Source organism: Nannobrachium achirus (genome assembly GCF_963921795.1).
Source record: "Nannobrachium achirus genome assembly, chromosome: 21".
In the NCBI taxonomy this organism is placed as follows: Eukaryota; Metazoa; Chordata; class Actinopteri; order Myctophiformes; family Myctophidae; genus Nannobrachium; species Nannobrachium achirus.
In genome coordinates this window covers 19,063,707-19,085,882 of record NC_137828.1, presented here as the reverse complement: position 1 = coordinate 19,085,882, position 22,176 = coordinate 19,063,707, and the positions used below count along the sequence as shown (strand labels likewise).

The following is a 22,176-nucleotide window of genomic DNA, read 5'->3' as shown; positions in this document are numbered from 1 at the left end:
CATTGCCAGTCAAAAGGGAACAGCATTTGCACATTTTCAATGAACTAACAGATGTTTTTAGTTTGCATCCACATTGAGCTTTTATTCAGTAATTGTCAGGTTTTTTTTATGACCTCTGATGTTCACTCTGTGTTTTGGTGCGAGAGGTCAGTCTGCATGTGGGAATGTGGTTTAAGAAACGTCTGCTACAGATTTGACACGGCACAACCAAGATGACAGAGATCCTTTGTGTTGACAGCACAGTCTCCAGAGTTCCCTTGATCAGGTTCAGATTGAATCATTATAATCATTAAATACAATAACCGAGTTCAGTCTGCACTGACCCGCGTCACAATGCTGACAGACGTTGTTTTCACTGTGGGGCCGTCGGGCCAATTGGAACGGAGAGGAGAATTAAGTAATCATTTAAAATATAAAATGTTTTATTTAAATTCATAAGATTAGTGGGCCATGACATCCTGACACCTGACATCCCCATTTTGGGCATGTCATTGTCAATTATTTTGAAGTAAATACCGGTAGTCGATAATGGCAGTTCTACAATCTCACAATGCGTCACATTTGTAGATTATTTTCTTTCTTTCTTTCTTTCTTTCTTTCTTTCTTTCTTTCTTTCTTTCTTTCTTTCTTTCTTTGCCATTTCGCAATAGCCAGAAGCTATGGTTATTTGTCATGGAAAGGTTTGAGAACCCCTATTATTATAGCAGATTTATCACCTAGATTATTTGCCTTCAACATTCATCGCCTCATACATTGCACACACATTTAAATTAGTTCTTTGTACTATTATAACTGCTCTGTATACATAGAACCCAATGGGACATTGCATATAATACATAAATGCTGCTAAACTGCCCGACATTTGGGTCTGATGTCAGTTTCCTGCCGTTATGCAGTCAGTGCAATCCTCAAAAGCTTTGCCATTGTTTTTCTACCATTGTGAACTGCACATGGTCTGCGGGGCTGTTTTGACAGTGACATCACTATAAAATGTCACCAGTGTCAAAGGCGTGTTGCTCACAGTTTCCTCCCACATCTCCGGGGAGAGCAATAAAAACACTGCTTTAACCCATTTAGATCATTATTTTATGCTTTAACTATTGAAAAATAGCAGATCTACAAGCTCGGTGCCGCGCTGCGAGCTTGTAGATCTGCTATTTTTGAAAGATTGTGAAAATTAGAATTTTGACCCGATTCTATAAGTGTCTTTTGAAAAAGATTTTTTGAAAAACCTATGTTTCTATGTCAGCAACCTGGCCAGCCATCGTCAAAGAAAAGGTCCTTTTCACTTCAACTGGAGCTCAGTTAGTCTGTTCTTGAGAGACTACTATGTCAGTGGTTCTCAAACCATTTCATGTGAAGGACCCCCAAACTGATATGTATTTGGCCACGGACCCCCATCTCAGAATATTTAGTACCCAGAAGCAAAATTTGAGTTACAATCGTTCGCTTTGAAAATACATATATTCAAAGATTTGCACACATTTCCACGACTTTTTCAAAAATAGCAGATCTACAAGCTCACAGCGCGGCACTCGGTGCCGCGCTGTGAGCTTGTATATCTGCTATTTTTCACTGGTTAAAGCATTCAATAATTCTAGGCCTAAATGTGTTAAACCACTCTGTAGTGCTTTCTGACAGAATGAGGCTCTGGCTGCTGGCCTGAGAGATGGTTTTGCGCTGGCTGTGAATTACCACACTTTTGTGCAATGTTTTATCTGTTGGGCTTGGCTGACGGTTACCTTCCATTATAAACATGCGTACAGATTTATTTATATTGTGTGGAGGTGATAGAATGTGAGAATGTGGAGACCTAGCTCTGCTGCAGCCACGTTTACTAGAAAACATGTACAGTATGTGGCTGATAAAGACCGTTTTATCTTATTCACCTTGGAAAATAGTGTATTCAGAGATCAGATATCTATCTCTACTGTATCTATACTTGACATTTGTGCATCTTATTAGTGTGGTTGTTATTGGCAACACACTATTGTTCTAGGTCCGAGAACTTTTATACCAGCCAAAGTGAACCTGTTTTTTTGTTGAGCTTTTAACTGAAGTTATCTGGGTTGTAAGGCCAGATATCTTAATGTCCAATCAGACAGGATTGGTCATGCTTTACTTGACATCACAATATGTAATACCAATAAGACGCCTAAGGGCGAAAAGCGACCTCGCCCTAAAGGGCCAGGTCACACTATCCTTCTTGGCCATCTGTCTTGGCCATATACTGCATGGATTCTGTTAGTGTGGCACTCCTAACAGTGCATCATCTGGGATACAATCCCTTTTATGCCCATATATGGAGATTCCTGACAGTCACTTTTATGCCCATATATGGAGGTTTGGTGTAGAGGTAAAAAAAAGTGCAAACCAAGTAAGAGTGAATGTCAAGTTAACTATAAACACGTATCCAACATAGACCGTGCTGTCAAACAAGTCTATGAATCAATCTATCGATGAGAATCTGCATCACACATTTATACAATATGTAGAGGGGGTCCCTGCTTCATCTTTCTCTCAGCTAAGGGGTCCCTGGCCTGAAAACGTTGAAGACCCCTGCTGTAGATTGTTATGTATATGTTACAGTATGTTTGGGTAACTCAGGACGGTAAGAGTAAGAGCGCTTGTTTTGTCGTTCACCACACACTAATCACCACCAGATGGCGACGACAGCCCATAGACAGCCATTCACTAGTGCAGGCGCTGACGTCACTCGTTTGCGACTCTCAATCTTTATTTACTAGCCTAGCTGGGCGGTGTTTAGCCATTAGCTTAGCCATTAGCTTAGCCATTAGCTTACTATGAGCGTTTATCGTGGGCTTGCCCAGGCCTTACGGCCTGGGCATAAATATAACGATTGCATTCACCACGGCTTCGTAACTCGCGCGGCGCACCGCCGGCCGCGCGGCCCTGGCCCGCTCTTCGCGGCCGGGCGAAGAGCAGGACCAAGGTCCGCTGGCCTTCACGCCGCTTGCAATGTCGTGGACAATCGAGCGGCTCCGCCTGGAGGACGTTGTTGTGGGCGACCGCTTGTTCCGCCCCGTGCTGCACGGCGAGTGCTCCGTTTCTCGACCGTACTGTTTCTCTAACAAACCGTGACATATATACTTGTGTGTGTGTGGGGGTGGTGTATACCAGGGGTTTTCAAAGTGGGTGACGGGGCACCCTGGGGTGCCGCGACGGCAGTCCAGGGGTGCCGCAAGATTATTTGATAATAATTGGAATTTATTTGGACACTTTTTTTAAACTTGAAGTACGACGTTATTTTCAGTCAGTTCTAACCAAAATGGCTGTTATCTCAACGTTTTCCTCGCAACATAATCACTAACATATCGTCACTGTCGGGCAGAAACCTTGTATCTCCAAGTTTCAAATGTGTACGTCTTTTGCTATTAAGCAAAGCCCTGCTTCATCATACAAGACTGTCGCACAAAACTAATGAAAACAGCCGATCTACAAGCACACAATGCCTCGCGATGCGAGGCGTTGTGTGCTTGTAGATCGGCTGTTCAATAGATGATAAATACAAAACGAACGGTTTTGGACATACAAGGTTTCCACCCGACAACGACGATATGCTATAAATATAAGGTGCTGGGAGTGAAAATTATAATGTAAGGGTGCCTTGGATTAAAAAAATATTCATAGGGTGCCCTGAGACAAAAAGGTTTGGGAACCCCTGGTGTATACAATGTCAGTCTGTCTGTATGTGTTGCTGTGTCACTTTATCTATCCATGACCCCACTCTCTCTCTCCCTCCCTGCCCCATCACGTGCGCTGCAGTGAACAAGAACTCTGGCTTTGCGGAGGTGGCCATCGCCGGCCTGGCCAGCAAGGAGAACTTCAGCAGCGTGGCCCTGCGCAGCGTCAACATCTCCGAGCAGATGTCCAACAACAGCGCCGTGCCCTACAAGAAGCTCATGCTCCTTCAGGTCAAAGGTCAGTGGGCGGTCGGCCATTGTTGTTTTTGACAGCAGTGGCGTCAGTTCAGAAAAAGCTAAGGTATGGCAACATGACTGGTGTCTTGCACGACACCTGTCATGTTGCCATACCTTAGCAACAGGCATGATACATTTTTTTAAGAAGTACATTTTATTCAATTTTTATTTTTTCGGTTGTGCAGTGCAGCTAAACTTGGCATGTTAGTACACGTGCCACAATTAACAATAATGCATTGCACCTGTGCAGCTGACCTTCGGAACCTGGAAATATTCCATCGTGTCAAGATGAGGAGAATACAAGTGTGGAGAATATAATTATAATACCTTGTTAAAGTGACCATTTTGTTACATTTTGCATTTGTAGTTATTTTACTGTAATTTAACAACACAATAACCAGAACAGATAGACAAAGAGACATTCATGGATTTATGTTTAAAAGTTACTTTTTTTTCTTCCCTGGACCCAGGGTATGGCAGCTGCATACCCCTGCCATACCCAATTGACGCCCCAGTACATTTTCATTTAGTTTCAGTCAATCTTTTGAATACAATGTCTTTTGCTTTTAGTCATAATTATAGTCACCTGAAAGGTTTTAGTCTAATGTTAGTCGACTAAATATCACAAGATGTATTTTGGCAGGCCTTGATGGCATCGTAATGACCGATTTTACACTTGGTGATTGCGTGCCGAAAATAGCCGATCTACAAGCTCACAACGCGTCGCAGCGCAACACCTGAGAGCAATCAAACATAAAATGACTCTCTGCTCCACTAGTCCCTCTCTAACGTTTTAGTCTAGTTTTTGTTTTGTTGACGAAATTGTCAATATATTTAGTCTTAGTTTTAGTCATCATAGCTTAGTTTTTATTCAGTTTTCGTCAGTGAAAAAGAAAATACATTTTTCGTCATAGTTTTAGTTTACAAAATCAACCCCCCCCCCCCCCCCCCCTCCCCTCCCACTGAACTAACCGATGTGTACTCGCACACACACACACACACACACACACACACACACACACACACACACACACACACACACACACACACACACACACACACACACACACATAGGGATTCTAGGTATTGTCTAGACAGGATAAAAGCTACTGTAAGATAAGACTATTCCGTCTGTTGCTAAGGGCTATAGATCAGTCAATGATGACAAGCATGATCCCTTTAATCTGGCCTTCTATGGGGTATACTGTAAATACCAACTGTTGTCACCTCTTCCGTCTTGCCAGCAGGCTGTCTTTTCAGGCATGGATAATGAACAGTGTTTAAAGAAGCCAGTGACATACGTTCGCACGCCTTACAGATTTTTGTACCAACAACACACACTCAGGGGACTGGGTGCTAATTGTCTGTTAGCATACTGATAATGACAGCTCTGACTCTGAGGCTGTCGCACACCGCTGAGAAATATCTCCTGCCCTAGAAATGGGGAAATTGAGGGCAGTCCCCTGCAAGAGACATACTGTACTAGAAAAAGGCATATTGTTTGCTGTATGGATCACTAGATTACTGTAGCTACTAACTAGGGACGTGCTGGGCCCCTGATTCAGCCGGGAAAAAGAGTTGTAGAGGCCCTCATTGCGCGCTATGGAGAGAGATCTCTCTCTATAGCGCTGCTGCTACTCAAAGATTTGCCATTTCAGATCATGACCAGTGCGCCAATTACTGTACATGAGTTGTATTTCATCGTTGTCGGGTGGAAACCTTGTACGTCCAAAACCGTTTGTTTTGTATTTATCATTTTAAAAATGATTTAAACTAGTGAAAACAGCCGATCTACAAGCACACAACGCCTCGCACCGCGAGGCGTTGTGTGCTTGTAGATCTGCTGTTTTCACTACTTTTGTGCAACGGCCTTGTATGATGAAGCATTGCTTTGCTCTGCGAAAACATTTACAAATTTGAAACTTGGAGATACAAGGTTTCTGCCCGACAGTGACGATTTACTTTGTTGGCCGCCCAGCCCCCAAAATGGAACGAAGGCAGATTTCTTTTTTCTAATGGCCGGCCTGGACTGTTCGGGAGTTGTCCCGATTTTCCCAATGGCCAGCACGTCCCTGCTACTAACTAGATGGGCAATGCAAAAGGCTACCCAAGCAGAACAGTCTGCAAATGATCTGTATGCTTTGCACTGATGTTTTCAGATTAGCTTAATGTCACTTGGATGTTTACAAAGGATTCCGCTAGCAAATCATACTGGGCCTGTTGCATTTAGAGGTCACCAAGCTACTTGTCGCAAACCTAATTTCTGATTTCAAAGGGGAGGGATTTCAGAGCTTTGGAGGATCAGCGGGCCAGTTGTACGGATTTAAAATGAAGCAAACGCAGAACTAAAAGTTCCTATGATTGGCCGCTAGTTGCGCTGTTCTGGTACCAGAAGCAACATGTTCTCCATAGGATTCCATTCACCTTAATACATTGTCATAAATACGTTATGGTTCCTGTCGCTAGTTTAAAGCCTCGTTTCAATCACCACGATATGCGTTTTGTGAAAATATGGTCCCATTTATGTTATAATTGATGTTAAAGCAGGGAATGCTGTAGGAGGGGCTTGTGATCATAGGCTTGTGATGATTTTTCTTCGTGTGCTTTATTTTCGGCAAGCAGTCAAGACAATGTCCCATGTATCCATGCGGTTGCACGTGACCGTTGGCAGCCAATAGCATTCCTAGTACCCACATTAAAACAATTAAAACAATGATGGTGACACCCATAGAAGGGCAAAAAAAAGCTTAATTTTCACAGCATAGAAACCAATGGGTTCCCACCGTCCATATTTTTTAGTCTATGGTTCAAAGGGGGAGGGGGGAGGAGGTTTGGCATTTTTTTCTTTACAGAGCTGTGTTTCTGTACAGATGCTGCTTCAAGGGTGTCCTCTCCAGAGGATGTTCTAAAACGGGAGAGGAGAGAAACGGTCTATTTCTGTGTCTCTCCAGTCCATCTCCACTGTGGGGTGACAGACAGCTGCAGTCCTAAATCACACCCCTATACTGCAGGTCATCTCACACTATCCTGGGTGATCCCAGCCTCTCTAAGGCCTGGCTGCTAGCTCTAATCCCAGGCCAAATCCACTAAACCGGGGGGCTGCCTCTTTATTGTGGGGGTTTAACTATTCCGACCTCAGCGCACATTGTAAACAGTTCCTCCTGGCATGCAGTGGTGGAAAAAGTACTATTTTTCTTTTTTTTTTTACTTAAAAAAACCTAAAGAATCATCTTAATATTTTTATGATGTCATTGTGGGGATGCGCAATTATAAGCCAATCAAATTAATTGTCTGTATAGCCTGACTGTATGACTACATACTGTACTGGTCAGCTGTTGTTGGGGGGCGAGGGGCAGATTACACTATGACATGAGCTTCAGACTGTTTCAGACCGTTTTCAGAGAAGCTCATGTCACAGTGTAATCTGCCCCTCAACCCCTTTAGGTGACAGTACCCCTTTAAGTAAAAGTACCAGTACTGCAGTGTAGAAATACTTTTGTTACATATAAAATAACCAAACTGTATTGGTATCAAATTGTATTAAAATGCCAAAAGTAGAAAGTACTCATTATGCAGAAAGTCACATTTCACAAGTTTTCAAATGTATGAAAAATCATTGTGAGCTTGTAGATCGGCTATTAAGTACAGTACTTAAGTGAATGTACTTGGTTACTTTACAGTTTACACCACTGTTTGTTTGTGTGAAATACCAGGGCGACGGCATGTCCAGACCAGGCTAGTGGAGCCCAGAGCGTCGTCCCTGAACAGTGGAGATTGTTTTCTGCTGTTGACCCCTCATCACTGCTTCGTCTGGACGGGAGAGTTCGCCAACGTCATTGAGAAGAACAAGGTCAGTCGATTAGAGAAATAGGCGAACATTCTGCGGAAATGTCAGATCTCGTTGCGACACAACATGGTGTGTTGTGAGTTTGTAGATCGGTTATTTTCAACCGAACAGATTTGATGTAGTGGCAGGGTTCCCACGGTCATGACATTCCTGGACATATTTTGAAATTTGTTTTTTTTTCCCCCAGTACTGGAAAAGGGTCCTAGGAAGGTCCATTATATTTGGCTATAATTGTTTTTGGCTATTGATTTTGTTAATAAAAAACATTTTCTAAAACATGTATAACATCGCACAAGATATGTAACATAAGTAGTTTTTTGCTGAATGGGCGTGATTGCAGCCTAAATGTATGTGACAAAAACGGATCTACGATCTCCTTCTATCACCATTCTATGCTTTATTTTTGCTGCACTGCCTGTCTTTGGGCATAGCACATAGGAGTAAGAGACTTGTTATTGCACTGAATGGTTGTTATATAGGCCTGGTAATTGGGTTAAATATTCTGGAAAGGTTTTGGAAATGCTAAAATGTGTGGGAACCCTGTAGACTTGTGTAGAGGGACCACAACATTGGTTCACACGTTTCAGGTATAGAAGCAGACGGTGCTTAGTGTGTAGTTTTTGTATGTGGTCCAACACACTCAGTAGTGAGTGTGTCCATAACCAGCCACCCAAGCTCTTTCTCTACACAGCTAGCAGCCTGAGAAACTAGTCTCTCTGTCAGACGTGTCAAAATGAATCCAGTGAGCTTTGACAGGAGGTTGACTATTCTAAAAAAACAAAGTCCTGTGGGACAAAGATATTTAACTAATATTTAAAACTCATTGCAACCTAACAAACACACTTTAAAGATTAGTCTGCTAAATGACTAGTCATCAATTGACAATTTGTCACAGTATGTCTACTGTCACAGTCTTAGCATTCATGGAACCAGTGAGCCACCACATGTTATCATGGTAAAACACCTTTTCTAAAGTTGTTTTAGCCTACAGGCTAAGTGATGTTTTCCTTTCATAGTGTAATATCACACTCTACCCTTCTCTCAGACACAGACGATTTGTTTATTTTTGGAACACAGTTCTACTTCTTATATGACGTTATCTTAAAAATCCCCCTATGGGGATTTCAACACATAAGTGGCAGATCAGACCCCTGTTATCCTTATGGGTGGGCTTCACATGCAGGAAGTAAACACAGCTCTGAGAGGAAGTACAGATGGTGTAGCACAGGAAGTGTGTGGCTGTGTGTGTGTGTGTGTGTGCGTGCGCGACTGCACGCAAACGTGTGTCCCTGTCATGTGGAGGGAAGTGAACAGCTGCAGGAAGCTCTATTCAGTCACTGTGACCCAAGGCTATTGTTCAAAGTTTGACCCGATGACCCAATGACCCCCAGATGACAGAGAGGGTCGCTGAGTGGTAAGCCTCCTTTCCACTAGCACTGCGGAACGGCCCCATTTGCACACTGGTTGCCGCTTGAACCACCTCAACCCCACCATGCCTATTCTGGGGCTAACATTTGGCACAGATATTTAGTGTAGACTAGAGCGAAAACAAAAGAGACGGTTTGGCATAGAGCCATTGTAGTCGGGGGCGTTAGGGAGATAACATGGCCATTTCGCGGTATATTAGTCTAAAAGCGCCAAATTTTGCACAGATGTAGCCCAGGGCATGCTCTAATGATTTAGCTAGGGCGCCCGAGTCGGCGACCTTCGGGGTCGCCACAGTGGCCAAATCAAGTTGGGCTCCCATCGACTTTCTATACAGGAGGAAAATACCCAGAAAACCTTTTTTTTTCTGGGTATTTAAGTAGGATGAGAGGGGTCTAACTAGGGGTTTGTCATGATGCTGAATCCATTGCAAGCATTTGTTTTGCACAAAAAACATTCCTTGGGCTATAAATGGCCCCAGAAAACGATGGTTTAGTGATGAAAAGTGATGAGTCATCACTTTTCACCGTTTTGTGGGCGTTTCCTTGGGCCATTTATAGCCCAATTTTTAGCTAAATCATTAGAGCATGCCCTGGGATACATCTGTGCAAAATTTGGCGCTTTTAGACTAATATAGCGCCAAATATCCCTAACGCCCCCGACTATTGGGAACCCGGTCAACTAAATATAGGGTTTAAGTGTTGTAATGGTGTATTCTGGATATTCAATTATTATTATTATTATTTTTTTTTTGGGGAAATCACTCCAACTCCAATGACTGTCTTATCTTCTTCAGGCTAACGAGCTGGCCAACTTCATCCAGACCAAGAGAGACCTGGGCTGCCGTGCCAACTACGTACAAGTCATCGAGGAGGGAATCAACACTCACAGCCAGGGTTCCAAGGAGTTCTGGAAGATTCTGGGAGGACAGGGCAGCTACCAGTGTAAGGATTATAGCCTGTGACAGACATACAGTATAGACATAACATGCTTGAAACAAGTACGCTGTTTTACTATAATTTAATACGCCTTGACCTATTGGAGCATCAAGTCGAGTCATGTCGAGGACCCCCAATTAAATGTTTTCCCCAATCAATGTAAACCTCTTGTTGTTTTTGTAGCAGCAGGAACCCCAGATGAAGATGAGCTGTACGAGGTGGCCATCATGGAGACCAACTGTATCTACCGTCTGATGGACGATAAGCTGGTCCCCGATGACGACTTCTGGGCCAAGGTCCCTCGCTGCTCCCTGCTCAACTCTAAAGAGGTACAGTACAGCACCGTAGCTCATTATGGGTGCAGACGGCAAGGCTTTTAAACTTGATTGTCACAGACACCAAAGGTGTCATTTCAGAAAGAAGTGTAAAAAATCGAACCTCTGTTCGAAGTGGAGCTGTGTGTGTGTGTGTGTGTGTGTGTGTGTGTGTGTGTGTGTGTGTGTGTGTGTGTGTGTGTGTGTGTGTGTGTGTGTGTGTGTGTGTGTGTGTGTGTGTGTGTGTGTGTGTGTGTGTGTGTGCAACAGCGCCCCTCCCTTAACATGTGTGGTCAGAAAAGGTTACTGCAGGCTACAGACAGACAGACACGCAGACAGACAGACAGACAGACAGACCCACACACACGGCCACGTATAGGGAGCTTGTGTTCCACACAGCTCCAAAAAATAGGTTACAACTTAAGCCCCCATGCGATGAAATCAGATTAAACTGCAAAAAAAAGAATCGGAGTTGGGGACGATTATGCATAAAACAACTGAATTTGAGGTTAAATGTGAACGCTAGGGGGTGCCATCCCCTGATGACCCAAATGACGACCCTTCCAGACATATTTTTTTAATGCTGCTGATGAAAAGCGCAAATCGTCTCGACACTAATTTCGTACTCCATGAGTGGTTCAGAGACGTGGGTTGACCCAGTTAGACACACAGCATGTTTGAAATCATCTGCACCCGATCTGATGATGATGTAGCAGTGTGTGTGTGTGTGTGTGTGTGCATACCACTGATCTTGTGGTATGCACAGTTGCACACACAAGCAGTTTCTACTGCAGAGAATAAAATGATACCTTGAGAAAAGCATTTACTGTATTAGTGCAAAAAACCGTATTAATACAACAATGCAAAAATGTATTGACAATGAAGACAAATTGTAAGGAGAAAATGACTCGCTCACTTAAGGTTTGTTTCCTCTGCAGGTTCTGGTGTTTGACTTTGGCAGTGAGATGTACATATGGCACGGGAAGGAAGTGACGTTGGCTCAGCGGAAGGTGGCCTTCCAGCTGGCCAAGCACCTGTGGAACGGCACGTTTGACTACACCAACTGTGACATCAACCCGCTGGACCCTGGAGAATGCAACGCCCTCATACCCAAGTATGAAACCCATAACAGATATACATTATATTACAGCAGGGATACTCAAACTTCTGAACCGGTGGGCCACATTACAAAAATGACAAGGGGCCGCGGGCCGGTAAAATCTCGCTCTTTCGAACGACCATCATTTCGACCGGAGGGTTAGCGACTCACCCCACGGAGGTTAAGGTTAGAGTTGGGTGTCGAAAAGATGACATGTAGAAACAGCGAAGCTATCCCCCCGCGGGCCAGTTGATAAAATTACATTACTTGATAACTTTTTGCTTTATTTCCACATAACTCAAGACAATTTCAATGTGCATTATTTTATGGCTTGGAATTCCATTTATATTCTGTCAACCAACATTTGTAATCAAAGTAATTTGCTACATTTTCTCTCTTTTTAATAATTCTGTGAAATTAGCATATTCCACAAAAACACCAAAACAAATTAATGTACGTTTGTCTGCTATCTGTCTCCCTATCGAGCTGGATAACATTAAAGATAGCTGAGCACATCTCTCTTTCAATTGCTTCACAATGCTATTTATGACTTTGCCACATTCAACACAAAAGGCTTTTTACAGAAAATAAACTTGTGAAAATTGATAGTTAAGGAAATACAAAATAAAATCAAACAATCTACTTAAAATAGATTACCCAGACTGTTTAGCTACCAAATGGCTAATGATGCAGTTGTTAACTCATACCCTGCCAAAAAAAAACGTTTCTATGATAAAAACGTCTTTAAAACGTCTTTTTCACTATGGACCTCCCTGCCAGACGTCTTCTGAACGTCTTTTTTTTTTTTTAAATAAAAAAAATATATACCGTAAATCCCCAATTAATCGCCCGGTGGCAAACTGCCGCCGGGTCCCATATATCCGCCCGGGGTCTGACCCCATTTTGCGCAATAAACGCCTGTTTCAAATAAGCGCATGGTTTGTATAAGCGCCTGGGCCGTTATTTGCAATTAATATTATCCTTATTAGGTTTTATGTAAGAGCCCGGGCTATTATTTGTTTGGTTGTTTGGTAGGCCTATTATTTGCTATTTATTTAACTTAACTGGTCATTTATGTTGCATGGCAGTGGTGCGCTGAAAACAGCAAATCTACAAGCTCACAGCAGTGCTGTGACTGACAGCACGTTGCAACGCACCGAACTCGCTGTGCGTTGCTACGGGTAATATGTTGCATGAGGTAGTGCGCCGAAAACAGCAAATCTACAAGTTCACAGCCCTGTGGACAGACACTTCTAAGCCAAATGTATATGGTCCCCAACACAGTGCGGTGCGCTACCATGACGCACAGGAGGACGCACTCGGGAACAGATTGCCAAAGGACACCAAAAAAAGAGAGAGGAAAAAAAGAAAAGGAGCTGCTCTCTGAGCAGTGCGCACTGACCATCATTCATTACTGTCTAAAACGTTGCTACAATGCAAAGTTTGCGTGAGTAGGCCTACTTTAATGGCAAAACATTGTGATGGAGAAAGACTGGCCAGTGGCAATAAAGACCAGCTGGATCAGAATAAATCATTACCTACTGTTGCTGCTGCCTCTTCAGTCCGCATTTTGAAGAAGTAATCCATTATTTTGAGGTTCAAGGGGAATGCAGAAGGCTTAATAATAATGCAATACCATCATATTTTAATGTCAGAGCTGTTTAGTGGTCACGTCAGCGAGTCCAGTCTGAGCACCGCAGCTGCAGGACTTCTGCGCTAATTGGGTCGTTAACTAGATGGTCTTTGCTGGCATGCGGTAATTGATTATTTTGGAGAAAGATTCCCTTAGTATAAATATAGTATATAGACCTATATATTTTTAAAAGGCTTTCATACACTCTTGATATTTTTTAAATGAGGTTTGGTCTAATAGATCGCAATGTGCTATTTTCTGGGTGTTCATAACAATTACCGTATTACAATAATAATAATAATAATAATAATTATATAACATTTATTATAACATTTTGATTATTACACCTATTATATAGTTTGAGAAAGAAAAAATAACCAAATAATGGCCCAGTGCTGGCCAGTGCCAATATAAATAACAGCCTGTTACCAATAGCCGCCTGGTCCCTTTTAAGCGCCCGGGGTCCGACCCCATTTTGCGAAATAAACGCCCGGGCTACTAATTGGTGATTTACGGTATATATTTTTGAATTTTTTTTTTTTTTTTTTAAATGTTTGGACCTCCAACAGTGTACTAGGCGAAATTGCATGTTTAACCCCCATACCAACCCCATCTTTCAAACATGGCAGCCATGTTTGTTTACATTTGAAGAAAACATAAGGGCTCCTTTCTCCTGAATGCCTGAACGGATTTCCAAGCGGATTTTTTTGTTTGAAAGCTGTGAAAAGCATGCACATGCATAGTGCATGATCTGTGCACGAATGTGTGCACCAGCGTGCACACTATTTTTTTAACCCTTTGTTGGCGAACCGGCAATATAAGAGGTCATCCCACTTTAAATATGGCACCGACTGAGTTAAATAGAGCTACAGTACGTCTCTTCATTTGCATTAGGCCTACTATAACATTTTGGGTATGCTAATAAGTTGGGCACAGGCAGAGCTACTGGTAAAAAAAAGAGAGAGAAAAAAAAACGGCGAAAATCGGCGATTTCTATGGCCGTTTTCAAGATGTTTTGGCCATTATCTCTGGAACGCAAGGTTCAATCTGCTCAGTTTAAAGCTTGTTGGATGCGCAACTTTTCCGGCCCGCGGGCCGGAGTTTGAGTATCACTGTATTACAGCATGCACGCCGCATGCACGCACGCTACTGAAGGTCATGCATCATGCCATGCTAAAAATGACATGCACACACATAAGCATATTTATTCATCAACGCCAAGCTTCATTACAGCACAATTCCTTGCTGTCCGGCAGAAACCAGCAAACCACATCTTTCTTTATTCTTTTTTTTTCCATAGATCAGTGCTGTTGAACACCCTTTACATCTGTGTGTTGGCAAATGTTGAACCAATGAAAAATATATGCTTTATTTATTATTTATTTGTGCTACTGCCATCAAAGTAGCTTAAAAGTAGCTCACCTTTGCGATGTTATAGAAAATTATCTATGCATTATTTCCAAACGATATATTTTTTTAAATTCATAATTATAGCTGTAATCAAGCCAAACTGACTGCAGGGGGCTGCCACATGCAATGAATGACGCTGCAATTGTCACTTTGCTCCAACCGTAGCTCAGGCCATAAAAATGCATTTTCTAGATCAGGTCCACATAATACAGCCAGGTAGTGATTTGGGACTCCATTGATGTTTACGTGTAGTGGAAATTTGAGAGCAGCGTTACGGGAGCTGTTTTTTTTTTAACACTGTAAACACCCGCGCGACCCCTCATCAGCTTACAGTGCTCAAACAAAGTAAAGAACGAACGAACGAACGAACCGCCGTTCGTATTGGCAACAGTAACCCGCCAGAATGGGGCGAACGTTAACGTACATAGCGGTAAAAGAGTTAAAAAGAAAAGAAAAAATGATTTTTTTGTTTGTTTTTTTTCTGAAAAATTAGCATTTTGGAGACAAGTGCATTAATTGATTCATACCCAAACACACACACACCAGATCCTTTATCTTTTTGTCAAGTCAAATTGCTTAGAGGAATGCATACGTTTGCATCAAGGACAATCATCCCCTTCAGCTCCTCCAAGGGCAGCAGCACAGGCCGTCAAGCTGTGCATTCCCATGTTCCATTCTTCCCTCCCACAGTATCAGTGGTCAACTACTACCAGGGGCGTCACAAGGGGTAGGAAAGTGGGACTGAGTTACCTGGGCCCAAGGTGGAGGGGCCCTAGTAACTTTAGCTATAGAGCATCGCAGTGAGGTGTCGGAAGCAAGCTCGCCATTCATTCTTACCATAGGGTTTTTCATTATCAGCCACAAAGTCGTAGCAATTCAATGTACACTTACCACTAGGCTGGTGGTTGTAAAATGGTTCTATATGCTCCTGTAGAACCCCCGAGTATGTATGCAATCACTCTAGTTTTAGTAAAAACACGTTTTAATCAAGATTGCACGGAGAAGAACTGCATTTCCCATACTGCTAAACATATACATCCGGTGAAATCGACGTCTGTGATTGGTCTAGCTTCTTCTTCTTTCACATATCTTGCGGTTACCACGGAAGTAGCTACTGCCCCTGTCTTCCCGGCGGATTATTGCACTTCAGCAGAACTCCGTGAGCGATCGTCTTTCTTTTGCAAATATGATGCACTATGTTAAGGATGACGATAAGAGTGTCCACAGAGATGACAATCACTACATTTCAGGCCATATGCTAGCCTGGATAACTAAACTGAGCGTGATTTAAGGGCTATATTTCAGGAAACAACAACAACATTCGCAATGCATTCTGGGAGTGTAGTTTCCGCAATTTTAAAAATAATTATGTTTTTCAGCTTTCTAATTAATCTTTGCATTCAAAAAAAATGTGAATATTGTCATGATTCCTCTCCAGCCGAGGTGGCTTTGTCCAAGGCTTAAAAACGTTTAAATAAATACTTTATGAAATGTCTATGGAAGAAATGAATGCAAAAAACGCTTCCGACACCAGAGTGAGGACGGGGTGGGGCTTCAACTGCGATGCTCTATTGAAAAATAGCAGATATACAAGCTCACAGAGCGGCACCGAGTGCCGCGCTGCGAGCTTGTAAATCTGCTATTTTTGAAAAGTCGTGAAAATGTGCGCAAATCTTTGAATATATGTATTTTTTAAGTGAACATTTGTAACTCAAATTTTGCTTCTGGGGGGGTCCCTGGAACTAAATATTTTGAGATGGGGGGGGGTCCTTCACATGAAAAAGTTTGAGCATCACTGACATGGAAACATAGGTTTCTTGGCACACATTTTCACGATTTTTCAAAAATAGCAGATCTACAAGCTCGCAGCGCGGCACTCGGTGCCGCGCTGTGAGCTTGTATATCTGCTATTTTTCAATAGTTAACATGGGGGGGGGGGCCCGCAGTGAATCCTTGTACCCAGGGCCCAGAATTTGGTGTGACGCCCCTGACTACTACACAGCAGTAAACACAGTATCAGTGGTCAACTACTACGCAGCAGTAAACAGCTGCTGTGCAAACAGCTCAGCGTGTATCTGTAGTTTCATAACCCTTCTCTGGTTTGCTGTGTGCCTGTAGGAAAGGCCAGGGGCGTCCTGACTGGGCCGTGTTCGGCAGGCTGACCCAACACAACGAGACCACCCTGTTCAAGGAGAAGTTCCTGGACTGGAGCGACTCCAGGAAGACGCCCAGTCCCACCAAGAACGGCAACGACCACGTCAATGAACAAAAGGTAACAACCGCCCCAACCCTCAATGGATTTATTTTTACATTTTGTAACTGCAAATGCTTTGCACATGCGTGATACACGCACGTGATAAAAAACACTTGCGATAATCGTATTTATCAGCTCGGCTTTTATTTGCCGAGCTGTATATCCGGTACCATTTAAACCCTCTATAATTGGTAAAACGTACTTATATTACATGTACTTGATATAGTCGTTGCAACGCCGATATACAACGTGAGCTTGTCGATCGGCTATTTCCTGTCAATAGAAATGTTCCGCCCCAGGATAATGGATGTTGGGGATATTTTGATCATCGCGATAATATCGTAAATCGCGATTTCTTTGATCACAATAATCGTGATATGAAATTTTCATATCGTCCCATGCTCACTCCTGTCACCACCTCAGGATCAGTCCAGTTCGGAGCAGCAGCAGCAGCCCTCCACCAGGGCCTACAACGCCGCCCTGATGCTGCCCGTGCGGCAGGCGCCGGTGCGCACGGTGCTGGAGGGGGTGGACGTGGGGCGGGGCTACGGCCTGGTGGAGGGCGAGGAGCGCAGCAGGAGCTACCAGGTCAGCACCACGGCCGTGGAGGCCTGGCACATCCTGGAGTTCGACTACAGCCGCCTGCCGCGCCAGAGCATCGGCCAGTTCCACGAGGGAGACACCTACGTGGTCAAGTGGAAGTACATGGTCAGCACCGCAGGTACGTGAAACGTCTCCCACTGCCTGGTACATACTGTAGAGAGACACCTACGTGAAGTGGAATTACATGGTCAGCACCGCAGGTACAGTGGACACATGGCTGCTATTATAGCCAGTAGTGGAAAAAGTACTTGTATGTTTTACTTGAAGGTGTTATGTGACGTCTCGAAATATTACATTATGCTACAGTAGGTCACGTGGTCTTTCTTCAAACAGTCTGAAAAGGGGGCGGGACGGTATCATCCTCTGCACAGAGTGACTGACTGCGTAGTTAGTAGTGAATGTATCCACCTCTTTCCGCGGGAATTTACTGGAGAAATTTTTGCACCACACTTCCGGTTAACAGCAGACATACAAGCTCACGTCGCGTCGCAGATGCAACCGCTGTGAGCTTGTAGATCACACTCGGCTGCGGCGCCGGAAGCTCCGTCCAACTTCTGCGCAATGCACTATGGGATGTTGGAAAGTTGTGGATACTTCGTCCGTCATACGGTCCCACTCACAATCTGTCGCGTCCACAACGTGTTGAGCCAGCGAAGCACAGTTATTTACTGTCACCACAAGGACAAACACACACACACACACACACACACACACACACACGTTAGTGTTGGGGCAGAGGAGGAGAAGTACTCACTGCTGTCTGCTGAACAACAGTGAGTGAACAACAGCCCCGCGGTTGCTAGACCGATCAGACAGACGTTTTTTTCAGAAAACCGGGCTGGTGCAAAACAGCCTATTTTTGACCTATTTCCGAAAGTCATTTAAAAAATGTAAATATAGTACAGAGTTCCCTACAGATGCCTTTGGAAAAGATGAGGTGGTAAATTTGAAATCCGCTAGGAAATAACTTTTTAAAAAATATTTATTTGACAGGCTGATCTTGAAGGTCTATGACCGAAAGCTTGCTATATCTAAAAAAACGTTTTTGCACTGTTTCGAGTGCTCCCATTAATTGTTCATTTGACAGACTGTTCTTAAGTTAACACAGAAGCACACAGGATGTACTGTACTACTGATCAGATGCTCTGTCTTAGTTTTTGCCTTTTATCTTTACCACACTGTCTGTTTCTGTCTCTCCCTCTTGTCATTTTGTCTTTGTCTCTTTGATCTTGCCAGTGATCATGTGATGATGTGTTTCTCCTCCAGTGGGGAAGAGACATAACCCAGAGCAGATGAGGACAGCGGGAGCCGGCAAGGAGAAGTGCTGTTACTTCTTCTGGCAAGGACGCAACTCCACCGTCAGCGAGAAGGGGACGTCTGCACTGATGACCGTAGAGCTGGATGAGGAGAGGGGAGCACAGGTACACTACTGCGCTGTGTGTGTGTGTGTGTGTGTGTGTGTGTGTGTGTGTGTGTGTGTGTGTGTGTGTGTGTGTGTGTGTGTGTGTGTGTGTGTGTGTGTGTGTGTGTGTGTGTGTGTGTGTGTGTGTGTGTGTGTGTGTGTGTGTGTGTGTGTGTGTGTGTGTGTGTGTGTGTCTGCTCGCTCAATTTACTTACTGTACTGCGACTTACTGTACAATAAGCAAGGTAATACATCAATACAATAAGCAAGGTGATACATCAACATCAATACATCAAATGCATAGAAATATCAATCTAGACAAATAACGTAGATAGACCAAGCACCAAGACAGTAAAAAAAGCTTAAAATAAAAACCTAAAAAATGCTATCTAGCTTTCTTGTAGGGTCATTGGGGCTAGGCGAGTGCTACGGTAAGTGCTATGGGCTTAGATGGAGTCTGAAGAGGTGAGTCTTCAGACCACGGTGGAAGCTAGGGACTAGGGAGTGAGTCTGTTCTAAGTACAGCAGGGAGTTTATTCCACTGTTTGTTAGAACAACGGACTCCCTCGCTAGCTTTCGCCGTGGACTGAAGACTCACCTTTTCAGACTCCACCTAAACCCATAGCACTACTGAAACACTCAATGACCATACAGGAAGCTAGTTAGCATTTGTTTGTTTTTTTGGAGCGGTGAAAGCGCTCCCAATAGACAGGTATGTCCGTGGGTATGTCTGTGGGTGGGTGGGTGGGTGGGTGGCTGGCTGGCCGTGTCCGTAGCCTGGCAATACCTTGAGTGGCCACACACAACACACTAGTTAAAGGAGGGGCGCTGTTTTGTGCAGGCCAGGCACACTCAACACACACACACACACACACACACACACACACACACACACACACACACACAGGGTATAGCTGCTCAGATTCACCGCTCCACTTCGAACCGAGGTTTGATTTTTAGGTTTTTAGAATCCTTTTTTTTCTTTACTGATTATATATTCTTTTTAGATTGATATTCATATGCATTTGTTATATTGTTGTTGATGATCTGACATGTTATCTTGTTTATTATAGTGATGTATTATCTGCTTATTGTAAGTCGCTTTGGATTAAAAGCGTCTGCTAAATGCCTAAACTGTAAACTGTAAACTGTCTAGGACAAGTGGATTTTTGTCCTGTTTTTTTTTTAGTGAGGGTTCTGTCAGCATCGCTGTGTTTGCTGATCTGCGTGAATGGTTGTAGGGGTTGATCAGGCTTTGGAGGTATGGAGGAGCCGTACCATTGGCTGCTTTGAAGGCCAGCATCAGTGTTTTGTATTCAGTGCTGGCCTCAACTGGGAGCCAGTGGAGGGAGCGGAGAAGGGGGATGTTAGGATTTTGGCTGGTTGAAGACCAGTCGTGCCGCGGCACCTCATACATTGAAGGAAGCATGAACTCCGTTTGGGGCTCTCCCCAGGTTGATAGAGGGAGAGCAGTGCCCAGGATTACAGCTTAGCCAATTGGCACTGCGTTAAAAATGTGTTACAAAATCGTGGGATAAAAATGTATAGTGACAGGGGCGTCACAAGGGGTAGGAAAGTGGGACTGAGTTACCAGGGCCCAAGGTGGAGGGGCCCTAGTAACTTTAGCTATTGAAAAATAGCATATATACAAGCTCACAGCACGGCACCGAGTGCTGCGCTGCGAGCTTGTAGATCTGCTATTTTTGAAAAGTCGTGAAAATGTGCGCAAATCTTTGAATATATGTATTTTTTAAGTGAACATTTGTAACTCAAATTTTGCTTCTGGGGGGTCCCTGGAACTAAATATTTTGAGATGGGGGGTCCTTCACAAGTTTGAGCATCACTGACATGGAAACATAGGTTTCTTGGCACACATTTTCACGATTTTTCAAAAATAGCAGATCTACAAGCTCGCAGCGCGGCACTCGGTGCCGTGCTGTGAGCTTGTATATCTGCTATTTTTCAATAGTTAACATTCATGGGGGGGCCCGCAGTGAATCCTTGTACCCAGGGCCCAGAATTTGGTGTGACGCCCCTGTATAGTGATACCAACGCAAGTGTCTATGTGCCTGCACTTTTTTCATGAATCAATTCATACTGGTGTCCAGTGTTGTACCCGAACGCGTTCAAAGAACGATCGTTCATGAACACGCTCATATTTTGGGCGAACGTGAACTGAACGTAATTGTTTTCGCTTGATGAACGATATTGTCGAACGCGGTCATTCTGACGCCCGTGAACGACGTTCGTCGGCGTTCGTCGGCCGTTCATGCGGCGGTCCGCGCCTCCGCGGTCGTCTGTCCTCTGCTCCTCTCGTCTCTCTTTTCATTCACATGTTCCAATAGTAGGCACTGCACGAAGCTCCTCGTGAACGTTCCTCCGTTAATATGCGGTGCTGTCTGCACTCTGCTGCTGCACTGTTAATCTCCTCCTCGTGGCGAAAATAGCTGATCTGCAAGCTCACAACGCGTCGCATCCACGAGACAACGTGAGCTTGTAGATCAGCTACTTTAACCAACGCGGAAACATGCTGTGCACGAGAAACGTCTGCCTTCTAGTGGGGTTCCTTGTACATGTAATTTTTTTTTTTTTCTAGTGGGGTTCCTTGTACATGTAATTTTTCTTTTTATTTCAAATGTGTGTTAAAGTTTCTTTCACTTCCAATTTGTAGATTATGGTCTATAGAACAATTTTGGTTAGAGTGTCAAGACAGTAGATTGAAGAAAAATATATTTTTTGCCCTATTTCCAAAATGACCAAAATCGGAATTGTGTTTTTTGAACAATGTCTTAGTTTTCCCACAACTGCTGTGTAATATATATATATTTGTATTGCTATATCAAGTCAATACTGTGTGGGGAATCAATTGGAGTCAAATATTTGTTTTGAATATTATGATATTTCACACAATGAGACAATAACATGGTTATTACATTCAGCCCTTCACAATAAGGGTGCAGGAAGACTGGGAACTAGGCAGTGGGCACATAAATATTGTGGGCACCTCAATGTTAAGTTGGATGAAATTATTGCTGTGTGTGGTTCTATATGGGCTGAATCAATAATTTTGACAAATAATAGCATGCAGCAACGTCTAAACATTTATATATATATAGACCTTTATATATATATATTTTCCTTTTTTTTTTTTTTTTTTTTTTTGAATAGCCAAAAGTATAAAAAAAATATGGTTAAAAAAAGAACTAAAAAAGAACTATGTAGTTCATTTTGGGGAACCATGAACTTTAGTTCATAATGGGGAATTATGAACTAAAAATGAACTAGTTCATTTTAGAAGTTCTGAACTTGA

General features: G+C 43.3%; 1 protein-coding gene across 1 annotated transcript in view; it reads left to right on the top strand.

Annotated features, from left to right (window-relative positions):
• LOC308306623 (supervillin-like) overlaps nucleotides 1-22,176 on the top strand; it is a gene marked incomplete at both ends in the record, with an annotated part of 129,764 nt that overhangs the window by 88,777 nt on the left and 18,811 nt on the right. The window contains 8 exon segments of the mRNA XM_080751661.1: nucleotides 3,787-3,942; nucleotides 7,655-7,791; nucleotides 10,010-10,157; nucleotides 10,335-10,480; nucleotides 11,404-11,579; nucleotides 16,726-16,879; nucleotides 17,285-17,582; nucleotides 18,731-18,885. Coding sequence (XP_080607787.1) covers nucleotides 3,787-3,942; nucleotides 7,655-7,791; nucleotides 10,010-10,157; nucleotides 10,335-10,480; nucleotides 11,404-11,579; nucleotides 16,726-16,879; nucleotides 17,285-17,582; nucleotides 18,731-18,885 — 1,370 coding nt within the window.